This window comes from Scheffersomyces amazonensis (assembly GCF_036850825.1).
Source record: "Scheffersomyces amazonensis strain UFMG-HMD-26.3 chromosome Unknown RJT21scaffold_1, whole genome shotgun sequence".
NCBI classification, from domain to species: Eukaryota; Fungi; Ascomycota; class Pichiomycetes; order Serinales; family Debaryomycetaceae; genus Scheffersomyces; species Scheffersomyces amazonensis.
In genome coordinates this window covers 1292861-1316743 of record NW_027042741.1, presented here as the reverse complement: position 1 = coordinate 1316743, position 23883 = coordinate 1292861, and the positions used below count along the sequence as shown (strand labels likewise).

The 23883-nt window shown below is 32.5% G+C and overlaps 13 protein-coding genes across 13 annotated transcripts; 10 read left to right on the top strand and 3 right to left on the bottom strand. All coding sequences in view use genetic code 12, as the record gives it.

Annotated features, from left to right (window-relative positions):
- Positions 1-623: 623 nt before the first annotated feature.
- Positions 624-1097, top strand: RJT21DRAFT_4216 (uncharacterized protein; the record flags this gene model as incomplete). Its single annotated transcript, XM_064884508.1, has 1 exon — positions 624-1097. One exon carries the CDS (start codon positions 624-626, stop codon positions 1095-1097), a length of 474 nt encoding a protein of 157 aa, XP_064740953.1.
- A 1426-nt stretch (positions 1098-2523) lies between these two features.
- RJT21DRAFT_117253 (uncharacterized protein) lies at positions 2524-4066 on the top strand. Its single transcript, XM_064880628.1, has one exon. It carries the CDS (start codon positions 2948-2950, stop codon positions 3149-3151), a length of 204 nt encoding a protein of 67 aa, XP_064740952.1. The 5' UTR covers positions 2524-2947; the 3' UTR covers positions 3152-4066.
- Positions 4067-4105: 39 nt separating this feature from the next.
- Positions 4106-5134, top strand: RJT21DRAFT_11155 (uncharacterized protein). Its single transcript, XM_064880007.1, has one exon. The coding sequence runs from the start codon at positions 4155-4157 to the stop codon at positions 5046-5048; it is 894 nt and encodes a 297-aa protein (XP_064740951.1). The 5' UTR covers positions 4106-4154; the 3' UTR covers positions 5049-5134.
- Positions 5135-5457: 323 nt separating this feature from the next.
- RJT21DRAFT_11177 (uncharacterized protein) lies at positions 5458-7505 on the top strand. The gene has a single exon (XM_064880026.1). The coding sequence runs from the start codon at positions 5867-5869 to the stop codon at positions 7394-7396; it is 1530 nt and encodes a 509-aa protein (XP_064740950.1). The 5' UTR covers positions 5458-5866; the 3' UTR covers positions 7397-7505.
- Positions 7401-10192, top strand: KIC1 (putative serine/threonine protein kinase). Its single transcript, XM_064880627.1, has one exon. The coding sequence runs from the start codon at positions 7719-7721 to the stop codon at positions 10158-10160; it is 2442 nt and encodes an 813-aa protein (XP_064740949.1). The 5' UTR covers positions 7401-7718; the 3' UTR covers positions 10161-10192.
- Positions 10193-10370: 178 nt separating this feature from the next.
- Positions 10371-13174, top strand: RJT21DRAFT_117245 (uncharacterized protein). The gene has a single exon (XM_064880626.1). The coding sequence runs from the start codon at positions 10404-10406 to the stop codon at positions 13152-13154; it is 2751 nt and encodes a 916-aa protein (XP_064740948.1). The 5' UTR covers positions 10371-10403; the 3' UTR covers positions 13155-13174.
- Positions 13175-13190: 16 nt separating this feature from the next.
- On the bottom strand, positions 13191-14395 carry RJT21DRAFT_11143 (mitochondrial 37S ribosomal protein bS1m). Its single transcript, XM_064879994.1, has one exon. The coding sequence runs from the start codon at positions 14310-14312 to the stop codon at positions 13227-13229; it is 1086 nt and encodes a 361-aa protein (XP_064740947.1). The 5' UTR covers positions 14313-14395; the 3' UTR covers positions 13191-13226.
- Positions 14394-16112, bottom strand: MDM10 (Mdm10p). The gene has a single exon (XM_064879996.1). The coding sequence runs from the start codon at positions 15957-15959 to the stop codon at positions 14481-14483; it is 1479 nt and encodes a 492-aa protein (XP_064740946.1). The 5' UTR covers positions 15960-16112; the 3' UTR covers positions 14394-14480.
- Positions 16113-16141: 29 nt separating this feature from the next.
- On the top strand, positions 16142-17070 carry HIS3 (imidazoleglycerol-phosphate dehydratase). Its single transcript, XM_064879990.1, has one exon. The coding sequence runs from the start codon at positions 16320-16322 to the stop codon at positions 16986-16988; it is 669 nt and encodes a 222-aa protein (XP_064740945.1). The 5' UTR covers positions 16142-16319; the 3' UTR covers positions 16989-17070.
- Position 17071: 1 nt separating this feature from the next.
- Positions 17072-18771, top strand: RJT21DRAFT_11139 (uncharacterized protein). The gene has a single exon (XM_064879992.1). It carries the CDS (start codon positions 17207-17209, stop codon positions 18452-18454), a length of 1248 nt encoding a protein of 415 aa, XP_064740944.1. The 5' UTR covers positions 17072-17206; the 3' UTR covers positions 18455-18771.
- Positions 18752-20604, top strand: RJT21DRAFT_117240 (uncharacterized protein). The gene has a single exon (XM_064880625.1). The coding sequence runs from the start codon at positions 19092-19094 to the stop codon at positions 20487-20489; it is 1398 nt and encodes a 465-aa protein (XP_064740943.1). The 5' UTR covers positions 18752-19091; the 3' UTR covers positions 20490-20604.
- Positions 20605-20706: 102 nt separating this feature from the next.
- On the top strand, positions 20707-21534 carry RJT21DRAFT_111346 (uncharacterized protein; the record flags this gene model as incomplete). The annotated part of the gene is made up of 1 exon (XM_064879986.1): positions 20707-21534. The coding sequence occupies one exon, from the start codon at positions 20707-20709 to the stop codon at positions 21532-21534; it is 828 nt and encodes a 275-aa protein (XP_064740942.1).
- On the bottom strand, positions 21490-23349 carry RJT21DRAFT_137234 (uncharacterized protein). The gene is made up of 2 exons (XM_064883286.1): positions 23075-23349; positions 21490-22983 (listed from the first exon to the last, which is right to left on the bottom strand). Exons 1-2 carry the CDS (start codon positions 23119-23121, stop codon positions 21738-21740), a joined length of 1293 nt encoding a protein of 430 aa, XP_064740941.1. The 5' UTR covers positions 23122-23349; the 3' UTR covers positions 21490-21737.
- Positions 23350-23883: the final 534 nt, after the last annotated feature.

Genomic DNA, 23883 nt, shown 5'->3' with positions numbered 1-23883 from the left:
TTAGCCAAGTAATCGTACTTGACTTTTACGTTAAGTTTATTTCGTTCTCTGTATATTGCATAATTCTATATAAATCTAAATATCCACATTTCATGGGATTTACCGTATATTTATACAGTATCATTTAGACCCGAACAAACCCATAACTGCAGGTTTATTATCTTATTAATGAAATTGCATTAGAGTTACATTTAAACTCATTGAGGCAAGTCTGCCAGGATTTGCATGTATTATAATTAGCCTTAACTGCAGGAATAGGTACGACATTTATATATCGGCTTTACATTCAAGCCGTACTCGCGACAAATGTCGGTCACTATGTGACAAAAAGTGCTTTATTTTATTTTTTTGCAGCAAGTGACCTAATCCAACATCCAACATAGTAAAGTCGAAGCATCCACGAAATTTTCCCAAAATTAGTTTAACCCAAGAGCTTTTGTCAGCCAAAGAATTGCTCACTGCCCTTGTGGCTGCCATTTCAGAAGAAGACGGTGCGCAATTGACTGAAATTGAATCGTTAGATACAACAACTGATAGCGAAACGATATCTGGGAGTTACTTAGAGCCCTCGATTGCAATTCTTCAGCGTCTACATAGAGTCAGAGGTGAGGTTCGATATAGAAATGGAAGAGCCAGTTGCCGAAATTAATAGACAAATGGTACAAAGAACAACAACAACAACAACAACAACAACAACAACAACAACAACAACAACAACAACAACAACAACAACAACAACAACAACACCACCACCTAGAAGATCAGGAAGAATAAGAAGTCCAAGAAAGAGAGACATTTATGAAGCACCCGAAAGATCAAGAAAAAGAACAACAAAATCACAAACAACAAAATCAAAATCAAAATCAACAAGAACAAGAACGACAATTAGAGCAGATGCAGGAGGAGTTGGAATGACAGCATCAGTTCCAGAAAGAACTGCTGAAAATATTAGCCCAACTCCTACGCTTGTTAGTAATGAGATGTTGTATGATCAAGGAAAAGTCCTTCAAGCAATCCTTGAAGCAATCCTTGAAGCAGTAAACAGATTGAATAACACAATGACTCGCGTGCGTGAGTTCTACCCTCCAAAACCATGAAAATGTCGCAAACGACATTTATTTTGAAGTCGGATTTCGTCATAAACGGCCTCGGAAATAGGCTTCCAGAAATCTTTTTTACTATGTGAAATTTATTTTGCCCGTCTAAGTATTCTTAATTACCTATAAGTCTAAAATTAGCTAAGAGACTTATCTTTCTACAACATAATTCAATCATTTTACTTTAACGAATGGTCGGGTATATTCAAAAAATTACTTACAGAGTAAAATAAAGTAAAATAATGTTAAAAATAATACATAAACTTCAATAATAAACAAACTAGTTGTCTATATATTGATTGATTTAAATTACCTTCAAGCAACTTAACCTAATCTACAATCCTCATTGAATTGGGTCTTGACAGAATGATTTTAAATGAATTCATCATTGAGTATAAGTATCTTCTTTGAATAATATAACGCGTCTCTCATAAATCAACAAAAATTATTTGGAAAGCCTTCATAAATGTACTCGATATCATGAATTTGGCAACAAACCATTCAATATGAATCAGGATATAGCAGTCTCATGTCGTCTCGGTTGTTATGGTAATAACACATGGTAATGGTATATAGTAATAGTACATGGCTTTGCCTTTTTACGCAATGATATCCTAGCATGTTTCGTCGTAATGCCTATCTGACAACAACAGAAATTCCTTAACAACAATTTTGATGAATCTTTATATATTCAGCATATTTTTAGTTGTTTACGTGTCCAATTCCATCTTATATCAACTATAGTTCAACCTTCCCTTCATTTTCCTTCCACTTTCTTCAAGAGTTTGGTTCAACGTGCCAATGTTTAAAGTGTTTTTAACTTAAACCGGTAAGTATTTCAGAGACTTTGGCAGTTTAAGACTCATCAGCTTTAATCCTGGCTTGTGTTTATCATTGTATTGCAGTAATAGACAACCTATTATATTGGTTACTTGCCAGATGAATTTTAATTTAGCTAGCTGAACAATTCATTGTTGAAATTGATTCTTCGGGATAAAAAATACTACCTTTGGATAATAGCATGACTGATTACCTGGTTTGATCTCTTTTTATGGTTGTAATTGAACCGATTATAGGGTGTAACGACATAGTTATTCAATAATGTAGAAAAGAAAGTGATAGTTTTAATATAATTTGTTTGTATTTTTTTTAGTTATTTACATTCAATTTGCTTCTCTCTGATTGGTCAATTTGTTTTGTATTAGTGCGATATTCAACATTCAGGAAATCCTAGAGAATTATCTTCAATATGAAATGTAATTTAGCGATTATGGTTAAATTTCTTGCAAAATTTATTACAAAGGTCAAAAATAAAAGATAATATTCCCTAATTAACAAAGAATTTTTACATTTAAATTAAGAGTGTTTCACGTAGCTATTAATTGATTAATAAGGGTTGAACTACTGTTTTATTTAGTATGTTTATGTATTTTGCAACTTCGGTATGTATTTTACACAAAACTAGGCTGACCGAATCTTTGAGAGCTGTCGGTCCCGGTATGAAAATTAATGTCTCTTTTTGCGCGCGCACTACTACCCGAAAAGGTAGATCGAGGGTAGAACGAAATGGCCCCTGTAGTACAGTGTCCTCGAACCGGAATTGAATATACCATCGGGTTTAAATCTTGCCATATCTTTGACCGGAACTTTTCGTACCAGTGGTAAATAAATTTATACTGATTTTTTTATTTATTTTCATATCAATTATAAAATAGATTCATATCAAATAGATTGAATCTTCTAGTTACATGCCGCTTCTATTGGAGTCAGGACCTATTGGATCAGATTGACCGAAATCAGGGTGTGAAATGATGCTCTATGTGATCAGCTTCTAAGGATTTTGGAAAAGCATGCTGAGGATTTGTTTCCTCAACATCATCAACTTGGCCTTAGAGTCCGTTAAGGAGGCCACCTTGAAGGCCAATGAAGATGTTAAGAGCTCATTTGAGGGAGTTAATATGACCAGACACGTATTTGGAAAGACGTTGAACAAATGTGGGATAGAAAAGATCGTACCTTTCGATCCACATCAACTCAAAGTTAATTGTGCTTGATATAGTTCTCGAGAAGTATATGGGCTTTTACGTTGATTGAGCATCTGCTTTATCTTAGAGCATGACATTCTACTTTATAGATATATATTATCATAAAGTAATTCATCAACGTAGATTCTCTCAACTTTCTTTACAACATTACAAATTTTGTTCAAAATTGACTGCCAAAATGTGCCAAAGGCATATATGGGGTGAAACGGGGAAACCCTGTTTTTTCTTCAAAATCTGAAGCTTGCAGGAATCAATAAAATCTTAATTTATTAAAAAATAAATGGTGTGTATTACAGAAGGGATAAGTATAAAGCATGTTTGTAACTGTTCAATTGTCTTATCTTATACTGGTATTTGTAAAACGTAACTTTTAAAAGAGTTTTCCCTTTAGCATTGCCAAATGTTTCTCTCCTTATCCGGCCTGGATTTGTAATCTCTACAGATTGCTGCTTTACTTAAACTTATACTCTTTATTTAGACTTCTATTTATAGAGAAACACATATCAAACCTGAAAAAAATAAGTATGCAGCTTATTACATTTTTAATTCTAACATTTCAATATCATTTAGATTATTACCTCCTAGCTGTAGAACCACTTAGTTTACTGTTTGTTATCTCAATAGAGAATCTTTGAATAGTGTCTTAATATAGATTATTATATAATTTAATTCCATTGAAGTCTAAGTCTGTCGCTTGAGTATTCGTTCTTGTATGAAGTGGCTGTAAAAAACTTAAAAAAGTATACGAAAGATGCCCCCCAACTTAGTTAGAGAGTGAGTGCAGGTACGATATATTATTTACCCTTAATTTTATATTATTCTATTACTTAGTATATAAGGAAATATCTTTACTTTATATTCCAATTTCTTCACATTTCATATTGTATTCTCTTTTCTCTCAAGTTATCATTATCGCCTTGAGGATCCTTCTTAAATTTATTTATCTATACGGCGTTCCCAATATATTACTCTCAAATACCATATTTGTTTTTCTTTTAGTCTCGTATATCACATGACTTTGTCAGTCAAAGAATTGCTCACTGCCCTTGTGGCTGCCATTTCAGAAGAAGACGGTGCGCAATTGACTGAAATTCAACGGTTAGATACAACAACTAATAGCGAAATATTTGAGAGTTACTTAGAGCCCTCGATTGCAATTCTTCAGGATCTACGTAGAGTCAGGGTTGAGGTTCATCATGATATAGAAATGGAAGAGCCAGTTGCCGAAATTAATAGACAAATAGTACAAAGAACACCATCACCAACACAAACAACAACAACAACAACAACAACAGAAGTTAGAAGATCAGAAAGAATAAGAACTCCAAGAAGGCTAGACATATATGAAGCACCTGAAAGACCAAGAAAAAGAACAACAAAATCAAAATCAAAATCAAAATCAACAAGAACAGGAACAGGATCAGGATCAGGATCAGGATCAGGATCAGGAACAGGAACAGGATCAGGATCAGGATCAGGATCAGGAACAGGAACAGGAACAGGAACGACAATTAGAGAAGATGCAGGTGGAGTTGAAATGACAGCACCACCACCACTTAGAGAATCACCACCACCACCACCACTTAGAGAATCACCACCACCACCACCACCACTTAGAGAATCACCACCACCGCCACCACTTAGAGAATCACCACCACCGCCACCACTTAGAGAATCACCACCACCACCACCACCAGCAGCAGCTGCAGTTGGAATGACAGCGTCAGTTCCAGAAAGAACTGCTGAAAATATTAGCCCAACTCCTAGGTTTGTTAGTAATGAGATGTTGTATGATCAAGGAAGAGTCCTTCAAGAAATCCTTCAAGATCAAGGAAGAGTCCTTCAAGGAACCCTTCAAGGAATCCTTGAAGCAATAAACAGATTAAATAACACAATGACTCACTAATGCTCCACAACAGGAGTATGGTGGCCAAATAATTCTGTCAGAGATCCAACAACTCAAAATATATGAAAATAATTGTTATATATACTCTACACCTAACTTCTTACTCTTTTAAAAATCACTGTAAAATAAGACAGGGTTCGAAAACTAACCCACACCTTAGTCCGTTTACGTATTACTTGGTCAATTCTTTCGCTTTGAACTTCATTATATTAATCTTTTGTTTCTTTAATAGGAGTTGATCACATAGAGCATCATTTTGCACCCTAATTTCATTCATTCTTATCCAACAGATCCTGACTCCATACAGGATCGGCATGTAGCTGTAAGATTCAATCATGATAAATTGTGATCTATTTGATACGTACGTATTCTAAAATTGCTGTGAAAATAAATAAAAAATAGTATGAATATAGTATGAAGAATTCAGTACTCAAAGTTCCGGTCAATACTAATATATCTTTTCGGGTGATATGAGAAATTCCGGTACAAGGTATGAATAAAAAAGTAATAACATTCTTCACAACAAAATGTGTTACCTGCCCTGCAGACAGCGTGGTCTATTTGTGTCAGTACATTTTGGTGACAACAAAACGCAATTCAAAAGGAAGGGCTGTACCCAGTGCATTAACCAACATCATCTCTGCTAATAAAGGCATTATAAAGTAGAGAGTGTTAGCTAATTGAGAGACACTTAGTTTAGTTGCATATTTTCATTATTTATTTATGTTAATTTTTTTCTTTCCTCACTAGTTTTATCTGTTAATCTTTATTATCGTGGCATAGGTACTACGAATTGAGAGTGTTTCAACATCATACAAATGGATACAGTACTGGCTCCAACTACTTCGACTGGCTCGATAGTATTGGGTTGCTCGGTAGCTATTATATCATCATGTATACAATCATTGGGAATAACTTTACAACGGAAGTCGCATCTATTGAAGATGTCTGTAGGCGGTAGGTCAAGAGCCAATACTCATACTCATACTCCAGGATTGCAAATTATTCAACAACAACAACAACAACAACAAATTCATTATCATAATCATAATTATTCCCTGCATCATCAATATCAAAGATATAAACGTAATATGTGGCTATTTGGATTCATGTTATTCATAGTAGCTAATGTATTAGGATCATTAATTCAAATTACTACTTTACCATTAATTATACTATCTCCATTACAAAGTATAGGATTAATTTTCAATTCAATACTAAGTTGTCTTCTACTTCCAGGAGAAACATTTACAAGAAAATTAGGAGTAGGTACAATTACTATCGCTATAGGAGCATTCACAATTGCATATAATGGGAATTCAACACCAATTGAAGATCCTCATCCTCCCAAAGATATTGATGAAAGATTTAATTTAGTAATGTCTAAGTTATTAAGTGGATCATTTTTACTGTGGTTTATAACAACATTTATTATGATAACCATATTATTAGTGTTTAATTATGCATACTTGGATAAAAAATTAGCTAAATATAATGATAGAAAGAGTCTTAGCTTAAGTAAAGATAAATTAGTTGGTAGAAATAAGTATCAATTCATTAAGGGATTTAATTATGGTATAATAAGTGGTACATTAACAGCCCATACATTTTTATTTGCCAAATCAATTATTGATGTTATTGTGGAAACAATATTGAATAAACAGTCTAAAATACTTCCTATTACAAATGCTGCACCTTATCTTTTATTGGTGTTTATGCTTGCAACTATTGGATTTCAATTAACTGCATTTAACTTGGGTTTAGCCCAAATATCAACTTCAATATTGTATCCATTATGCTTTTTGGTTTATAATCTAATCAATTTAATTAACGATATAATCTTCAATTCTTTATTGCTGAAGCATATAATCACTATAAACCAATTTGTGTGGATCATAATTGGTTTGGTATTTGTACTATTTGGTGTGATTATTATAAGTTGGGATAGTGCATTTGGTAAAGTAAATGAAGATAATAATGTTATTTATCAAGATCAAACAATAGAACAAGATGAAGATGCATTTATATACCAAAAATTCCCATATAATCAACAGCTCCTGCCGCTGTACGACCATATTAATGAACATACAGAACTATTAAGAAGTCCAAGTACAAATAAATCTGCTACTTTTAAACAATATTCCACTATAGATTCGACTGATTCGAGACTCTCGTCTAGTACGGCTTACACCAACACTAACTTCAGTTCTCTTGCTACAACAGAAGAACCTTCAAATGTGATTCTAGAATCTGATCAAGCTGGTAGTATACATTCTCCTCGTGTGACCACTCCTAAACGTATTCTCTCATTTGAACAAAGTCAATTATTGAATCTGTTAGATGTATAGTTAATAATAGTAATAGTAATAGTAATAGTAATAGTAAAATATACTTTTTCCTGCATACACGGTATGTTACCACAAAGAACGAAAAATTATATAGTAAGTTTTCGTATTATTTGTAGATAGTTACGTTGCACAGTACAGTCCCCACCACACGACACCAAAACTAGTGTAAGCATTACACATTATTATAAACCAATAAGATCGAGGTAGTTCTGATTTACAGTTTTTCAACCCTTTTTCCAGTTTATATATATATATATTTTTGGTGTATCATAGTATCACCAACTTAACTATATAATAGATCAAAATAGATAGTAGATGGCTCATGACTGCCAATGGATTATATCAAAGAACTGAGGTGATTGGGCGAGGAAAGTTTGGGATCGTATATAAAGGATTTAATAAACAAACTAAACAAGTAGTGGCTATTAAAGTATTAAATTTAGATACTGAAGAAGATGAAGTAGCCGATGTTCAACAAGAAATCCAATTTTTAACCGAATTAAAGAATGTACCGAATGTTACGCACTATTATGGATCATTTTTGAATGATACAAAATTATGGATTATTATGGATTATTGTGCGGGTGGATCGTTGAGAACTTTACTTAAAGCTGGGGTATTTGAAGAAAGGTATGTGGGAATAATACTTCGCGAACTTCTCTTAGGTTTAAGTAGTGTTCATAAAATGGGAGTAATTCATCGAGATTTAAAAGCTGCTAATGTATTAATAACTAAAGAAGGGAAAGTACAATTATGTGATTTTGGTGTTGCAACAAAGATAACATCTCATGCATTAAAGAGAACCACTATGGCTGGTACTCCATATTGGATGGCTCCTGAAGTTATTAGAAAAGGTGATACATATAATAGTAAGGCTGATATATGGTCTTTAGGTATAACAATTTATGAAATAGCTACAGGAAATCCACCTTATTGTGATCGGGATGCTGACTGGGCAATGCAAATGATTTCTAAACTGACTCCTCCAAGATTGGAAGGTCGTGAATATTCTCCTGCTTTAAAAGAATGTATTGCATTATGTCTTGATGAAAATCCTGATGAACGTCCTTCTGCTGATGACTTGATGAAATGTAAACTTGTTAAATTATACAAAAATCTTCCTCGTAATACTTTAAAAGAATTAATATCAAGATATTTATTATGGAGAGATAAGAATCCATCTCGTGATTCCGTTTATGTCCAAGTAGAAGATCGACATGAAAATGCTTCTATTGCAGATGTTCCACAAGATATTGCAAATGATAGTTCTAATCAAATACAAGTAAAGTGGGACTTTGATTCCTTAAGTAGTAGAGAGTATATCATAGAGAATGATATTCATCTCGAACAAGAAACAGATAATTATGATGAGAACGATTATACTAATAATGGAGGTACTGATACATATCAAACATTACCTACTTTACAAGCTTCCTCTCAAACCATTAGTCGCATAAATACGGTGGGTTTAAATAATTCATCTACAACTTCTTTATCTAATATGACTAGAAGTGGAAACACCACCGAAATTCCTAAATCGCTTCAACTGCTCTTTGAAGATGCAGAAGCAAATGAAGATAGTGCTACAAATTTACCTCCACCACTCTCTTCAATGTCATCATACACCGAAAGAGTCGAATCTCCAACTATAGAAATTCCTGACATGGATAATTTAGCAAATTTCAATACAGCTAGTACCGCATCACTTCCTTATCTTAATAAACCTCCACCATTATATCATTCACAATCTGCATCCGCCAGTCTTGAATCAAGATTTGCATCTTCGAATGCCAATATAAATACCAGACAAAGAAAGAAAACAATTTCGAATACATTTTCTTCGTCAACAACCGCAATTCCAACACAGGCATCATTACTACAACCTCAAGTTCAACAACAAGTACAACAACAGGGTCAACAACAATTACCATTAAGAACCCCTCATACACCTCCATACACAAATCATAATATAGGTATAAAAACTCCATCACCAATCCCTCCACCAAGTTCATCAGTTCTAAGTAATGCAACTATTGGAGCAACTTCAGGTTCACCTTCCAAATCAATGAAAGCTTTACAAGTACAAACAAACCCATTACTTCAACCAATAAATTTTAAAGTCAATTCAGATGGACATGCTACAGGTTCAGAGAATAATATAAAACCAGTCTCTAGTAATTTGAATAATGGTAATTCGGCTAGTGCTAAGGCTAAAAGAGCTAGACCAGGATTTCATATTCAAATGCCTACTCCATCCAATTCCATAAATCCATTATCGGCATTAACCAATGATGCCAATACTACGAATGGAGATGATAATATTAATCAATTTGGTATTAATACGGCTCATGCTATGCCATTAGCAATGACTCCAGTTACTGAGAAAGAACAACCTACATTTGTAACAGAAGGGGAACAGGATTATAATGGAGATAATTCTCATAAAATATTATCTAAAGAAAGATCAGATTCAGTAGCTTCGAGACATTTACCAATGCAGAAGACTCATAAATCATCTATTTCGGCAATAGGATCAGGTACAAATACTGCTAATTTCTATATATCTCGAGGTAATTCTATAAGTGGAACTTCAGATAATGCAGAAACCATAACGAATACATCTTCTATAACATTCCCAATTATTCCACCAATTAACGGAGAATTTTTCATTGATTCTACATCTAAACAAAAGCTAGTATCAGAATTGGATAATATGATCCGATTATTTAATCAAGGTTTAGAGGCATTAGAACTTAGTCTCTAAATTATATAGTCACGACGAATTCAATATTAATGTGTAACTATTATAATTGTAGCTGTGAAAGTAGTAGTAGTAGTAGTAGTAGTAGTAGTAGTAGTAGTAATTACACCCTCGGGACACCCTCGGTGTTTGACCGAAGACCACCCTCGAAAGTGCGCGACTGAAAAAATTCTGGATATCTCTGAGCTTTAACTACCAGTGACAATATCTCGGAGTTAATCAACAACTCTATAACTCTCCCTCATAATGCCACCTCGGATTAGACGACGTATAACGTCGGCCACAAGAGAACAAATCGAATTGGAACAAGAACAAATTTCTAAAACCATTGTTCGACCTTTTGATATTTTAAATGGGTTACCACTATCATTTAATGCCCCACCCATTGATCATTATGAAGATGTTCTAAAACATCCATTGACAATTAAAGATTCTGGAGTATTATATAGATCATTAATGAAATCTCGATATAATTATGTTCATGTTTGTCCTATGTTTAAATTATATTGGATAAAGCAAAGTTCATATGCTAAGAAATTAATGGAATTAGATAAACCAGTACCGAAATCTCTGAAAGAAGAAGGTTTAGGAGATAGAGTACCAGTTCTTGGATCAGATGTAAGTGCTAGAGATGTTATGGTTAAGTTATGTGATGCGTCATTTTCTTTAGGACCTCATTATTTCGAAGTCAGACTTTTCATAGTTAAGGATGATCGACCTGATAAGCCTAATGGATCTGAGTTTAGCAGTACTGATGGGACAAGTCCTTTTAATTCTCAGCCGGAAGGACAATCACAATCTCAATCTCAATCTCAATCAGTTACAGAAACAAATTCACAAGCTAATAATCCTAATAATGATAATAAGTCCGAACCTATTTCTACGGGTACAGATATCACCACAAAGGATGATAGTCAAGAGCCAGATAAGAAGTCGACGGAACAAACTCCTTCAGAAGTAAATACTCCTATAGAACAAGATAAGTCATCAGATGAAACAAAAACTACGAGAGAAGAAGTATCATCCATCAATGTAGCGGCACATGAATCTCCTATAGACATAGACAATGAAAAGGAAGCAGACACTGAAAAGGAGACTGAGAAGGAGACTGTGCCAGTTCCTAAAGGCAAAAAGCCCTTGAAGAGCAAAGCTAAAAAAGGAAAGAAAGATACGAAAGAAAATGATACTGAAGCAGATAAATCGTCCAATGAGGAAGTGACAAAGGATACGAGTAACGAAAGTAATAAATCAGAAGAATCAGAAAAGGAGAAGGATAAAGATCAAGAGCAAGATAAAGAGCAAGATAAAGAAAGTATTGAAAAACAAAAGGAAAACGTAAAGGAAAAGGAAAAGGAAAAGGAAAAAGAAAAGGAAACAGCACCAGTATCAAATGTTTCTCAATCAAATCTGAATTCCACCGTTCCTCCACCAGCTCCTGCTGCAGATATGAGTTCTATAGAAAACACCATTATGATTTCTAATTTGAATACCATTGCCAAAACAGATGAATCATTGAATGGTCTTATGAAAGTGGTTGCTCTGGGTAAAGCATCTCAACAACAAATCATAACTTTTCAAGGTTATATTAAGAGAGCTCGAGAAATGGGACCTCAACCACATCATGCATACTTATTCCAAACTCCAGGAGTAACTTATCCTTATAGTACTTCGAGTAATTTATCAAAGAAATTGGATAAAGATAAGAAACCTCCAAAGGAAAAGAAACCTCCAAAGGAAAAGAAACCTCCAAAGGAAAAGAAAATTCCAAAAGAGAAAAAATCAAAATTACCTAAAGATCAAAGATTAACTGCTTTTCAAGAAAAGTATTTAACAGATGCAACATTATTATTTGAATATGTTGAGAATTCAAATGTAAGATTCTTATTACCTCGAGAAGCAGTATGTGAAGTTATACCTCCAAGTACTTTAACTAATGCTGAAGGAGGTGATAATTCAGATAATAAAGATATTATAGTTAGTTATCTTTGGATTCATAATCAACTGGAAGTGGATACTTATGAAAAGAATTTAGAAATATATAATACCAAAGTTAGAGAACGAGAAGAAGCCGAAAAGAAAAAGCTTGAAGAAGAGCAAAAGAAGTTGGAACAAGAGAAACAAGAAGAAACTAACAAAGAGCAAGATCAAAAGCAAGATAATCAAAAGGAATCAGATGAGACTAATAATGGTGAAAATGGTCAAGAAGTTAAACAAGAATCTGAACTTGAATCAACTCCTGCTAGACGTAATTTAAGAAGAGCTGCAATTGCTAGAAGTACAGCACCACCAAAGAAAGTTATAGTTAAAAAGAAAGCTATTCCAAAACCATTAGTTCCACCTATTGAACCTGAAATAAGATATACTTCTTTATCATTTACTATCCATGGAATTCCATCACGATTTATTCCTATTATAACCAATAGTTTCTTAACTTTAGAAAAAGTTCAAGAAAGAATGACTCATATTTTAAATATTGGAACTAGAACTGGTAACTTTTATTTATGGTATCAAGTAGATGGGAAATTAGATGAAGAATTGGCTGAAGAAATTAGAAATCAAGCTGTTCAAGAAGAGAAGAAAATGCCAGGAATATCGGTTGCACCTGTTGAGAAGGCTAAGGATAAAGAGCCAAAGAAGAGGAAATTGAAAGATAAAACTGATAAGAAACCCAAGAAGGTTAAGCTTGAAGAAAAAGAAAAAGATCAAGAAAAAGAAAAAGAAAAAGTTTCAGCAGGTGGAGATATGGGTGAACCTTCTAAGGATAAACTGGGAGATACTCCTATTCCTATGACAGAAGATGGACAACCAACTAATGAAAATGGAAATGGAAATGAAAATGAAAAGGAAAAGGAAATAGAAACAGAAAAAGAAAGTTCTATACTTATAGAACAATCGATTGAACCCACTGAAACACCTACAACAGAACAATCCTTAGTTGAATCATCGAATGATGTCAAAGTAGAATTAGATCCAACTGATAGCCTCATGGCCGATTAATATAACTTATTGTATATTATTATTATGTACTTCTATATAAAGTTAAATGTATATTTACAAGGGGATAGACAATTAGAATACTATATTCAACAAAGTGGTCAACATTTCATTGTCTTGTTTACTTCTAGCCGCAGCATTTTGGAAATTTGGATTATTGGCTTTATATTTATTTCTTGATTGATTTTCTGGACCATTATTTCCATACATCCAAGTACCAGCTTTAACACCATCAGCAAAGACTTTAACCGAACCATTTTCATTAAATTCTACTGAATTAATCTTAAATGGCATAACAAATTGTCTAAGATGTTTACCTGGAGCATTTGAAGCATAATTAACTTGTAAATTAGTTGTACGTTCATTAATACCTGCAACAAATCCACCAATGGCAGCTTCTTTAGTATCAACAATTCTACCAGGAGCAATAGTTCCATATTTAATACCATTTGGAGTATTATTTAATCTACCCTTTTGCATATAAGAAAATCCACCTGAACCTTGAATTTTACTTGAAATAGCTGATTTAGTTACTTTACCTAATTTATTTGATAAATCTTGTAATGATACTTCTTTTCTTTTAATATCAGGTGATGAATTTAAAAATTTACTTAATAATTCTCTTGCAGTTGTTTGAGTTATATTAGTTATAAGAGCTTGAGGATAATTTTTAATTAACCATTGTTGATATTTTTGATGTAATTTCTTATTACTATTTAAAACATTTAAAACTTCATTAACTGATGCAGCAGAATGTAAATTCAAACTATTAACTATATTATCTCTTTCAGCTTTATAATTAGATTTATTTTCTTCATTAGGAAATAATGGATTAGTTGATGTATAATTATGATTAACAGCAAGTCCTGATTCTTGAAATGTAAGTCTAGTATATAATTTACTAGAACTTTTTTCAACATCTGGCATATTCTTATAATTATCTATATCATTAAATGAAATATGAGAAAATCCAATTTTCTTTGGTAAAGTTGTTTTAAGACCATAATCTGATCTTGCTGCATTAGTCTTTGGTGTAAAGATTATTTGATGAGTTGGTGTAGGATTTGCACTTCCTCTAATTTTCTTCAGAAGTGGTGACGCAACCTGTGCGAACTTCGAGTTCTTTATTAAGTTATAGAGCTCGTGACTGTTCACTGTCATGGTTCGTTAGGGCTACTGCTACTGTTACTGTTACTGCTACTGTTACTGGAGCTTGTGCTTTCGGCATGTTCAGTCTGAAATTTTTTTTTTCATTGGCTGGTGGGGCTGTGTGCAGGATTCTGTCTTTACCATTTATACATTACTTTATATTTATAATACATTAACTATTTAACAAGCATATGAAAAGGTTATACCAAACCTATTAAACTCCGGAGTATTGGTTGCTGGATTGAGTGAGAGTTTAACACCAGTGCTAACTAAAAAATCTTTAACTCTACCCTCCCAGAGTAATTTAATCATTCTATCATTTAAACTCGATGATACTTTTAATACACTAGAAAAGTCACTATCATTTACTAAATTTTGAAAAGCTGTAGTAACACTTTCTAAATGAACATTCTTTTTATTTTTATTCCTACCAGCTCCAATTCCTGCTCCAATTCCTGCTCCAATTCCTGTTCTTGTTCTATTTCTTGTACCACCTGATTCTCCATGACCTGTATTCCCTGATCCATGCGCATTTTGGGGTAAAAGATTAGGATTAATATGATAATAATTATCATAGTTTTGTATAGGATTTATTATAAGACTATTTTGATCATGATTCGTAATGGAAGCATGAGGACGGAATGGGATAGTTGATGCTTGAATATGATGATTACCAGCTAATTCTCGTAAATGTTTATTTTCTTCTGATGATGAATTAATCTCTCCATTAATAAATGAAGAATTCGCTTTGGAATAATTATAAAATTCAAATCCTAAAGATAGATTACTGGCATATGAAAAGAAATTAAAATCATACTTAGATGAGAAAGTTGAGGCAACTGAAGTTTTGACAGTATATGTTGATGATAAATGTCCTAAGATTGGATTTACTGCTAATGTCATAGTTAATGGTTTACCTGTAGAAGTTGAACGAGTTGAATATCTGAATGCCGATGAAAAACCAGGACTCATTGTGCGAGCAGCATACCAAAGTTCTGAACCAACCGATATAACTGAATTATCAAACTTGGGTATTAATGTTGAATTCAAACTAGTTAAATTATCAGAAGTACCAAAATTATATAACCATCGTATACCTAATAATGAATCATTAGTAGAATATATTATTTCTCTCAGATATTTTGGTCTATTTTGTTGGAAATATATAATCATTGTACCACTTTTATCCATATGAGGATTACTTATACATTTAATAAGAAATTGTGTTTGATCTGAAAATCGTTTTATAATCATAGCTTCAAGAGCTGAACCAGGGAAATACATTCTACCATATAATAAAGAACTTTTAGAAAATGATTTATTAATTTTTCTTTTTGAAGTAGTAAAGCTAGGTTCTAATATTCGAAATCCTGCAATAGCATCTTGAAGTGAAATTTCTTTAGTACCCATGGTATTTTTTAAAGGTACTGAAGAATATAAATATGCTAGTGAACCATTAATAGAATGATAATTAGATAATGTTAAACTTGAAGCCAGAAATTCAGTAGCCTTCGATGAAGCTTCCATTTTCAACCCATTAGGAATTGGAAATTCAAGTAAAGCTTCGGAAGAAGCAGTAATATTTGAAAATATATTATCTTCATTCCAATTAGTCGTCTTATTAAAACATTTCTGGAGATATTCCATGTATGAATACATCTATGATATTTAGAGTCTCTTTGTATTACAACTAATAATAACTATAATGAAAAATTTAAATTGGACTTATACTGAAAATTCTATACTCCTAACAAAACTATTATATTGTTCTATCAAAATCTCCAAGGAATTCTTAATAGTTTTATTCTAAAGTCTATATCTTAAATATCAAGACTGTAGTTCACACTGCTGGATTGTTTTTATTTAATTACAGCCGGTCGGTGAGCTGTGTGCAGGCCCGATAACTTTTTTTTTTCAGTACCGGTACCATTAGTTGAGTCACCTGGAGTTGAAGTCTATATTATTTACTAAAGGTTCTAGTTCTAGTTGTAATTCTAGTTGTAATAGAAGGAAAGGAAAATGACTAGATCTGCAGTTATAAAGAGAGTCACTAATGAGACCAAGATCCAAATTGCTCTTTCTTTAGATGGTGGTCATATAGCGATTGAAGAATCTATCTTTGAAAATAAGAACTTGAGTCCCAAAGATGAGCATGCAACTCAACAAACATCTTCACAAATTATTCAAGTTCAAACAGGTATAGGGTTTTTGGATCATATGTTACATGCTTTGGCTAAACATTCTGGCTGGTCCTTAATAATAGAATGTATTGGTGATTTACATATTGATGATCATCATACTGCTGAAGATGTTGGTATTACTTTAGGTCAAACTTTTCATAAAGCTTTAGGTCAAGTTAAAGGAGTTAAAAGATTTGGAACAGGATTTGCTCCTTTAGATGAAGCTTTAAGTAGAGCTGTTGTAGATTTATCTAATAGACCATTTGCAGTTGTTGAATTAGGTTTAAAGAGAGAAAAAATTGGTGATTTATCCTGTGAAATGATCCCTCATGTATTAGAAAGTTTTGCTCAAGGTGCAGCTATTACTATGCACGTTGATTGTTTAAGAGGTTTTAATGATCATCATAGAGCTGAGAGTGCTTTTAAAGCTTTGGCAGTTGCTATTAAGGAAGCCATTTCAAGTAATGGTACAAATGATGTTCCAAGTACAAAGGGAGTATTATTTTAATTAATTAGTATATACAAGACACATATTTATTCACTAATAAAATACTTATTAGCAGTCGTAGAGAAGTCCGCAAACTGTAGTCCCCCAGACTCAGAAAAAAAATTAATGCTAGGCTGAAAAAAATGTTTCTAGTCCATCTCTACCAGTATAAAAGATCAATTGTAAACTATTTTAAATAGACAATAGAGGCAATAACCTTTGCTTATAGACTTCAGAATATGATACCGAGACGTTTCTTTTCTCAGACTGTAATAGGTTTGAATAAAAGAGTTGAGTCTAACAAGTTTGTACCTAAGACTAATCCATTTTTTGATGGATCTATGGAAAAGAAGAAAGTATGGGAAAAGAAGGGAATGACCAAGGATGAGTTCTTTGGAAAGAAATATGGGCATGTTAAACCAGAAGATAGGAAAAGGTTGGATGAAAAAGTTAATAGACAAAGAAGATACAGAGAAATGAAAAGTAATCATTTGAAACAACGAGATTTTGATGAATTTGGTCGTGGACCTTCGATCACTATGAGAGAAAAGCAAGATTATTTGTATAAAAATGATATATCAAAAGGTGAAGAACTGTCAGTGATAGATTATGTATACGGAACTCATGCTGTAAAGGCAGTTTTAACAGCTAATAGGCGTGTATCTTATAATAAGCTTTATGTCAGACATTGTAAAGATGCTTCCCTTATTAAGATGGCAGAACGATTAGGAATTAAAGTGGAAAATGTAGCAGGTAGAGATGATTTAAATAAATTAACTAAAAATGGTGTTCATAATGGTGTAGTTCTTTGGACAAAGCCTTTAGAAATTCCAACTATTTACAGCTTGGAGAAATTATCTGAAGAAGAGGGACAATACACAGTAACATTTTTTGATGAAGAAAAAAATACAAGATCTTCAATTATTAAAAATGTCAAGAGTAATGGTAAAAGAAAGCCACTTGGATTATATTTAGATGGTGTCACTGATCCTCAAAATATGGGAAGTATCATTAGAAGTGCATTTTATTTTGGTGTAGACTTTATTATAACTAGTTCAGAAGTATCTGCCAAATTAGGTGCTGTTACTAATAAAGCTTCGGCAGGTGCATTAGATTTACTGGAAATTTACAAAGTTCAAAATAGTTTACGTTTTCTCGATAGAGTCCGTGCTAATGGATGGACAGTTATAAGTACTTCCAATAAACCTACATCTACAGATCTAGAAAATTTGAAAACAAAGCATTCTAAAGTTGAAGAAAATTTATCAAAGAAATATATCGAACTTTCTGATTTAGGTAACATATGCCATCAAACTCCTGTATTACTTGTTTTAGGTAGTGAAGGAGAAGGTATTAGAACCCATGTTAAGATAAAATCAGACTTTTTGGTGGCTATTGATAAGATGCGTAATGATGAAGATACTATTGTTGATTCTTTAAATGTTGGTGTTGCGTCTGGTATATTACTCAGTAGATGTTTAGGATAGTCATTTTATATAGTATTTAAATATGTAAATAGTTTGCAGCCGTAATTATACATTGTACATAATAAATTCTAGTATTACCAGTGCTACCATGTGATGTGATTATCTTAATTATAAATCTGTGGATTATTAGAGTGGATTGCCGTTTCTCCCGTTTCTCCCGTTTCTCTCTCTCTGATTTACTACCCTTTCGAATTCAGTTAGTTATTGCAAAGGCTATCTAAACAAAAATAAACCTTAATCAAAGTCACACGACCTTTGCCGCATTCGGTAATTTAGTTACATATTTGACATTTCCCAATCGAGCCTAAACTATAATCCTTACCAGGAAACATCAAAATACTGTTCAAACTACACACCACGTTTATAAACAATTTATCATTCTCATCACGAAATTATTTACAGGTAGTATATCAATTAGTGTGTAGAATTGTGTGAGCCATCGTGTTCCCCCTATTTTTGTCGCAAACAAATATTAAGGGGAAGTCCGCAAAAAACCGATAGTGACCAGGAGATAAAAGGGACGGGATCTGGTCCAGATATTAAATTGCAATCTATTTTTCTTTGATACAATAGATGGACCCAATAAAGGGAAACTAGAACAGCCAAGATATTTTTGTTATATAGAAGTATAAACAGAATGGTCAATTATCATCTTGTTATTTTGACTCATGGTTTATGGGGAAAGCCTGCCCATATGGAATATATTGAATCTCAAATTAATCAACATATTCATCTCAAATCACCTAATGAAGAAGTAATTGTTTATAAGACAGGATCTCATGGAGGTTACTTAACATATGATGGAATTGATATTAATGGGAAACGAATTAGTGATGAAATTATAGCCCAAACTGAACTTCTATCATCTAATTCTATATCAGATAAAGTCACTAAATTTTCAATAATAGGATATTCTCTTGGTGGTTTAATTGCAAGATATGCTATAGGAGTATTATATTCAAAGAATTATTTTGAGAATATTGAACCAATTAATTTTATTACCTTTTGTTCTCCTCATGTGGGGGTTTTAAATCCCATGAACTATACAGTGGCTACTAATTTATTTAATAGATTTGTTCATCATTTCTTAGCCCATACTGGATCTCAATTATTTTTGAAAGATAAGATTGAACATCGAGGTAAACCATTATTAGCTTGGATGGCTGATCCTAATTCATATTTCTTTATTAGTTTGAAACTGTTCAAGTATAAATCACTTTATGCTAATATTATACATGATAGAAGAACATCTTGGTTTACTGCTGGAATTCAAAGTTTAGATCCATTTAATTCCATGACAAACACCCTGCCATTAAATATTACTTTAGGGTTTGTTCCTAAATATGAAACTGTGGTAGTTGATATCAACCAACCCATTAAATATAAGGAAGTAAAACTCATCAGTGAAACAAGTACAACAATTCCTAAGAGATTTATTAGAGGATTAAGTTGGTTACGTGTTCTTGGAACAGTTATTGTTTATTTACCAATTTGGTTCATATTCTTTTCGGTTGATTCAATTTTCCAAAGAATTAAGATGAATAGGAGAGTAAAAGAGTTTGTTCGAGATACCTCAAACAATTTAATTTATCTTTATGAAATGATTAATGATGAAACTCTACAAGTCGACGAATCAGAAGAAGCTGAAAACGATGATGAACTGTCATATGAAACTAATCTGGAAAAGGAAAGAGATTATCTTCTGGACTTTGAGCAAGATTTTAGTAATAAAGTTCAAGATCAACAAGATGAATTTGTTGAAACTGTATACGATGTAATGAATACCAATAATATGGAGGCAGAAAAGGAATTAGATGTTGAAAATTATGGAAATCTTATCAAATTAAACTTCAATTCTGATCAGATGTTTATTATAAACAAACTTAATTCATTAGGTTGGAAAAAGTATCCTGTGTTAATTCAAAATACTAAACAGACTCATGCAGCCGCTATTTATAGGTTTAAAGATGTTAATTTTGATGAAGGAAAGGTTGTTATTCGTCATCTTATAGAAGAAACTTTTCAAGTTTCATGAATCTTTAAATTATTATTTATTTAAATAAGTATTTAATTCTCAAGCTTACTGCTTAATAATCACTTATTGTAAGCCATATTTATTTAGGATTTAGTTAATTATTATTTAATTTGAGAGTGTTTAAAAAATGTAGTAGAAAAAATCGATTGCAAAAAATTAGCGCTTAGTAGTTTATTGCAACCAATATTTCATATTGAGATTACCACCATAATATAATATGGATACCAACAGTAGTGGAACAACTAATTCCTCTAATTCTCTAAGAAGAATAAGTAGATCCTTCAAAGCTTTAAGAAATTTCTTTACTGGTCAACCTAATGTTGCAGATGATACGTACTCCTTCAAAGCTAATATTACAATACGAGAGCCAACGATATCACGATCAAAATCTTTCCGAAACTTCTTCAGAAGACAGTCATGTTCGAATAGCTTAGATGGAAATAGTTACAATAACGTTCCAATTATAATTCTGAAATCATTTTTTGAGAAGAATTATGAAGATAAACAATTGACATATTTTCCAATACAGTGTATACTTTTAAGTTTCAAGGAAATCGATCAAGAACATATAAGAGATACAATAATGAAATTTAAGCCTTATCTTCAAATATGTGATAAAGTTGAACCAAATAAAGTTATTTTTAAATTCTTTATGGAAAGGACTCAATTTCAATTTATTTATGATCATTATCATCTGGATAGGTTGAAGGTAATAGATATGAAAGTAGTTCACTTCATATCAGATAGGGAATTAAAGATTATTGGAGTCAAGGTTCTTACAAATATTTTCAAAGATAATCTTGAAGAATTTATTCAGTCTGAGAGACCACATTCCAGAAAGATACTAACAATTAATGGTATACCAAAGATATATAATCATAAACAAATCGTTCAATATCTTAAGTTATTTGGTAAAGTGGTATCTGTAAGATTATATGAGAATGGAAAAGTTAAAGTTCAATATTCCCACCAGGAAGATATATTAAAGATAAAAGACACAATTAAAAAGAATAATTTGAGACTCTTGCTTGCTTTATCTACATAGATTAATTATAATTATAATCATATTATAATTTTTGAATGTACATTAAAAATTTAAACAAATACACGAAGTTTCTATAAACAATAAAACAACAGTTGATGAATGAATTCAATACAAAAAGGAAAATAAAAAAGTTGTTAATCCAAATATGTGAAAGTTTTAAGTGTATCAAAGGATGAAAGATAGTTATAAGACACTGAAAGAAACTAAATTAATTCAACATAGTTTGCAGGGAAAATACCAGTAGCACCATTATTTCTTCCTGTCCACCAGTCATCTACAGTTTCTGATTTCTTAATAATATCTATAACATCACCCTTTTTGAAAGGTAAATCTCCACTTTGTTCACCTTTGAAAGTATATAAGGCAATAGCCTGGGTTGTGTTCGATTTTGCGGCACCACCGAAATTTGGTTTCGATGCCACTGGAGGTCTAGAAGGTCCAGAATTTGATAATCTGGTGTTGCTGAATCTATTACTTAAATGATCAACATCATCATGACCACTACGACTACCACCTCTTCTTCTACCAGCTTGTCCAGAATCATAAATATCATCTTCCCAATTAGAAGGTGATTTCTTTTGACTAACACCACTATTTCCACCATTAAAACCATTAGAGTTATAGGATGTGTTTCTAGTTGAAGAACGTCTTCTATTTCGACCATAGTCATCTTCATCAGAATCTGAATAATTATCTTCTTCATCAGAATAATCATATCTTCTTGAACCACCACGACTACTTCTTCTTCTTGGAGAAGCTGAAGAGTTTGAGTCAGAAAATTCATCTGGAATATCATCATAGTAATCATCATCATAGTCACCATCATCTTCATATGGTAATCTATTATTGAATACTCTACTTTCTAATACACGCATTAATGTATCACAAGCAGGTGGAGCTTCAACTTGACCAGCTAAAATATTTCTAGCTTTACAATTATTACCATAAAATTTTCTATTTGCTTCTCTTCTTTCAACAATAGCAGAACCTTCTAATGATACTCCAGCAAATAAACCCTTTGTTTTTGAATAAGCGAAAACTGCAGAAGCGCTCTTTAATGATGCAGTACCAGCAGCTTCAGCATTTCTACCTAAAGGTCCAGCAGCAACAGAAATATTAGTACCTAAAGTTACTGAACCTAATTGAGCAAAAGAATCAACAGCTGCCTTTGTATTTAAAATAAAGACAAAATCAGTTAATTCTGCACCAATTTGACCACCTACACCTGCACCGGCTGTTACAATGGCTGAAGGAGGTGACCAAGATCCATCTGGTAATCTTGCAACTATGACCCCTGAACCAGCTCTACCAGAAAACAAAAATCCTGCTTTCAAAACAGTTATAATAGCTAAACCTTTAGCATTTTTTAATATTCTAGGAGGAATGATTTGATCAGCTCCTGCTATTTGATTTGGTTTTATAAATGATGCAAGAACTTTTGCGGCTTTTCTATAATAGAAGTGTTAGTAATCAAACAATCTTAATTATTTCAAATACAGTGAATTATACTATAAATTTTAAATTTCAAATGAATACTTACTTTGATTCGCTTTTCAAGCTTCTTGGAATTGGATTGTTAATACCCATTATTATAGTTGATTAAAACGATGCAATGAGGCTTGTAATTCAGTAGTGTGACGATACTTATAATTCAAGATGTGTCTAATTAAGGTATGTCCCCAGTTTTAGTGAAGAATTTATGTTAGAGGCGTGAACAAATGCAATTTGGAAACTATTGAATATGAATAATTATTGTAGTCAATCTACAAGTCTTAATTAATTCTATAGTTAAGTCAATCGTTAACAATGCTAATGATAATTTAACCCTTTTAAGTCCAGTATGACCTAAAGCCCTCAGTTTTTCAATTGTCCTCCACCTCCTCCGTGACCTCCTTCGCTGCGAAAGATGTGTGGAAAAATGCGAAGGTACGAAACGAAAATGCCCCATAATCTACTTCAAACACAATGCAACTTCTTGGCTAATTTGCAATTGCAGGCAGTGCTATTTATGAATAATGTTAAAAGTAAACATTAAGAGTAATATTTAACTTTGCTAATCTCTATATACTGTTTAATGGTATTAGCTATACATCTCAGGCGTAGTTAGTATATAGAAGAACATTTTGCTGTGAAAAAGATTTTTGTTCGGTTAATTTAAGGTTGGACAAGATCTACATATACAATCGGATGATGCATTTGGTAATTTCTCTATTTATGTTACATGATTCCCTGTGTAAATTAACCTGATGACTGACAAGATGATGTAACTGAATCTTTACTGCACTATCCACCTTAATTCTTTCTTGACCGGACATCGGTTCACCGGTTACGGGCTGAACAAATTAGCGA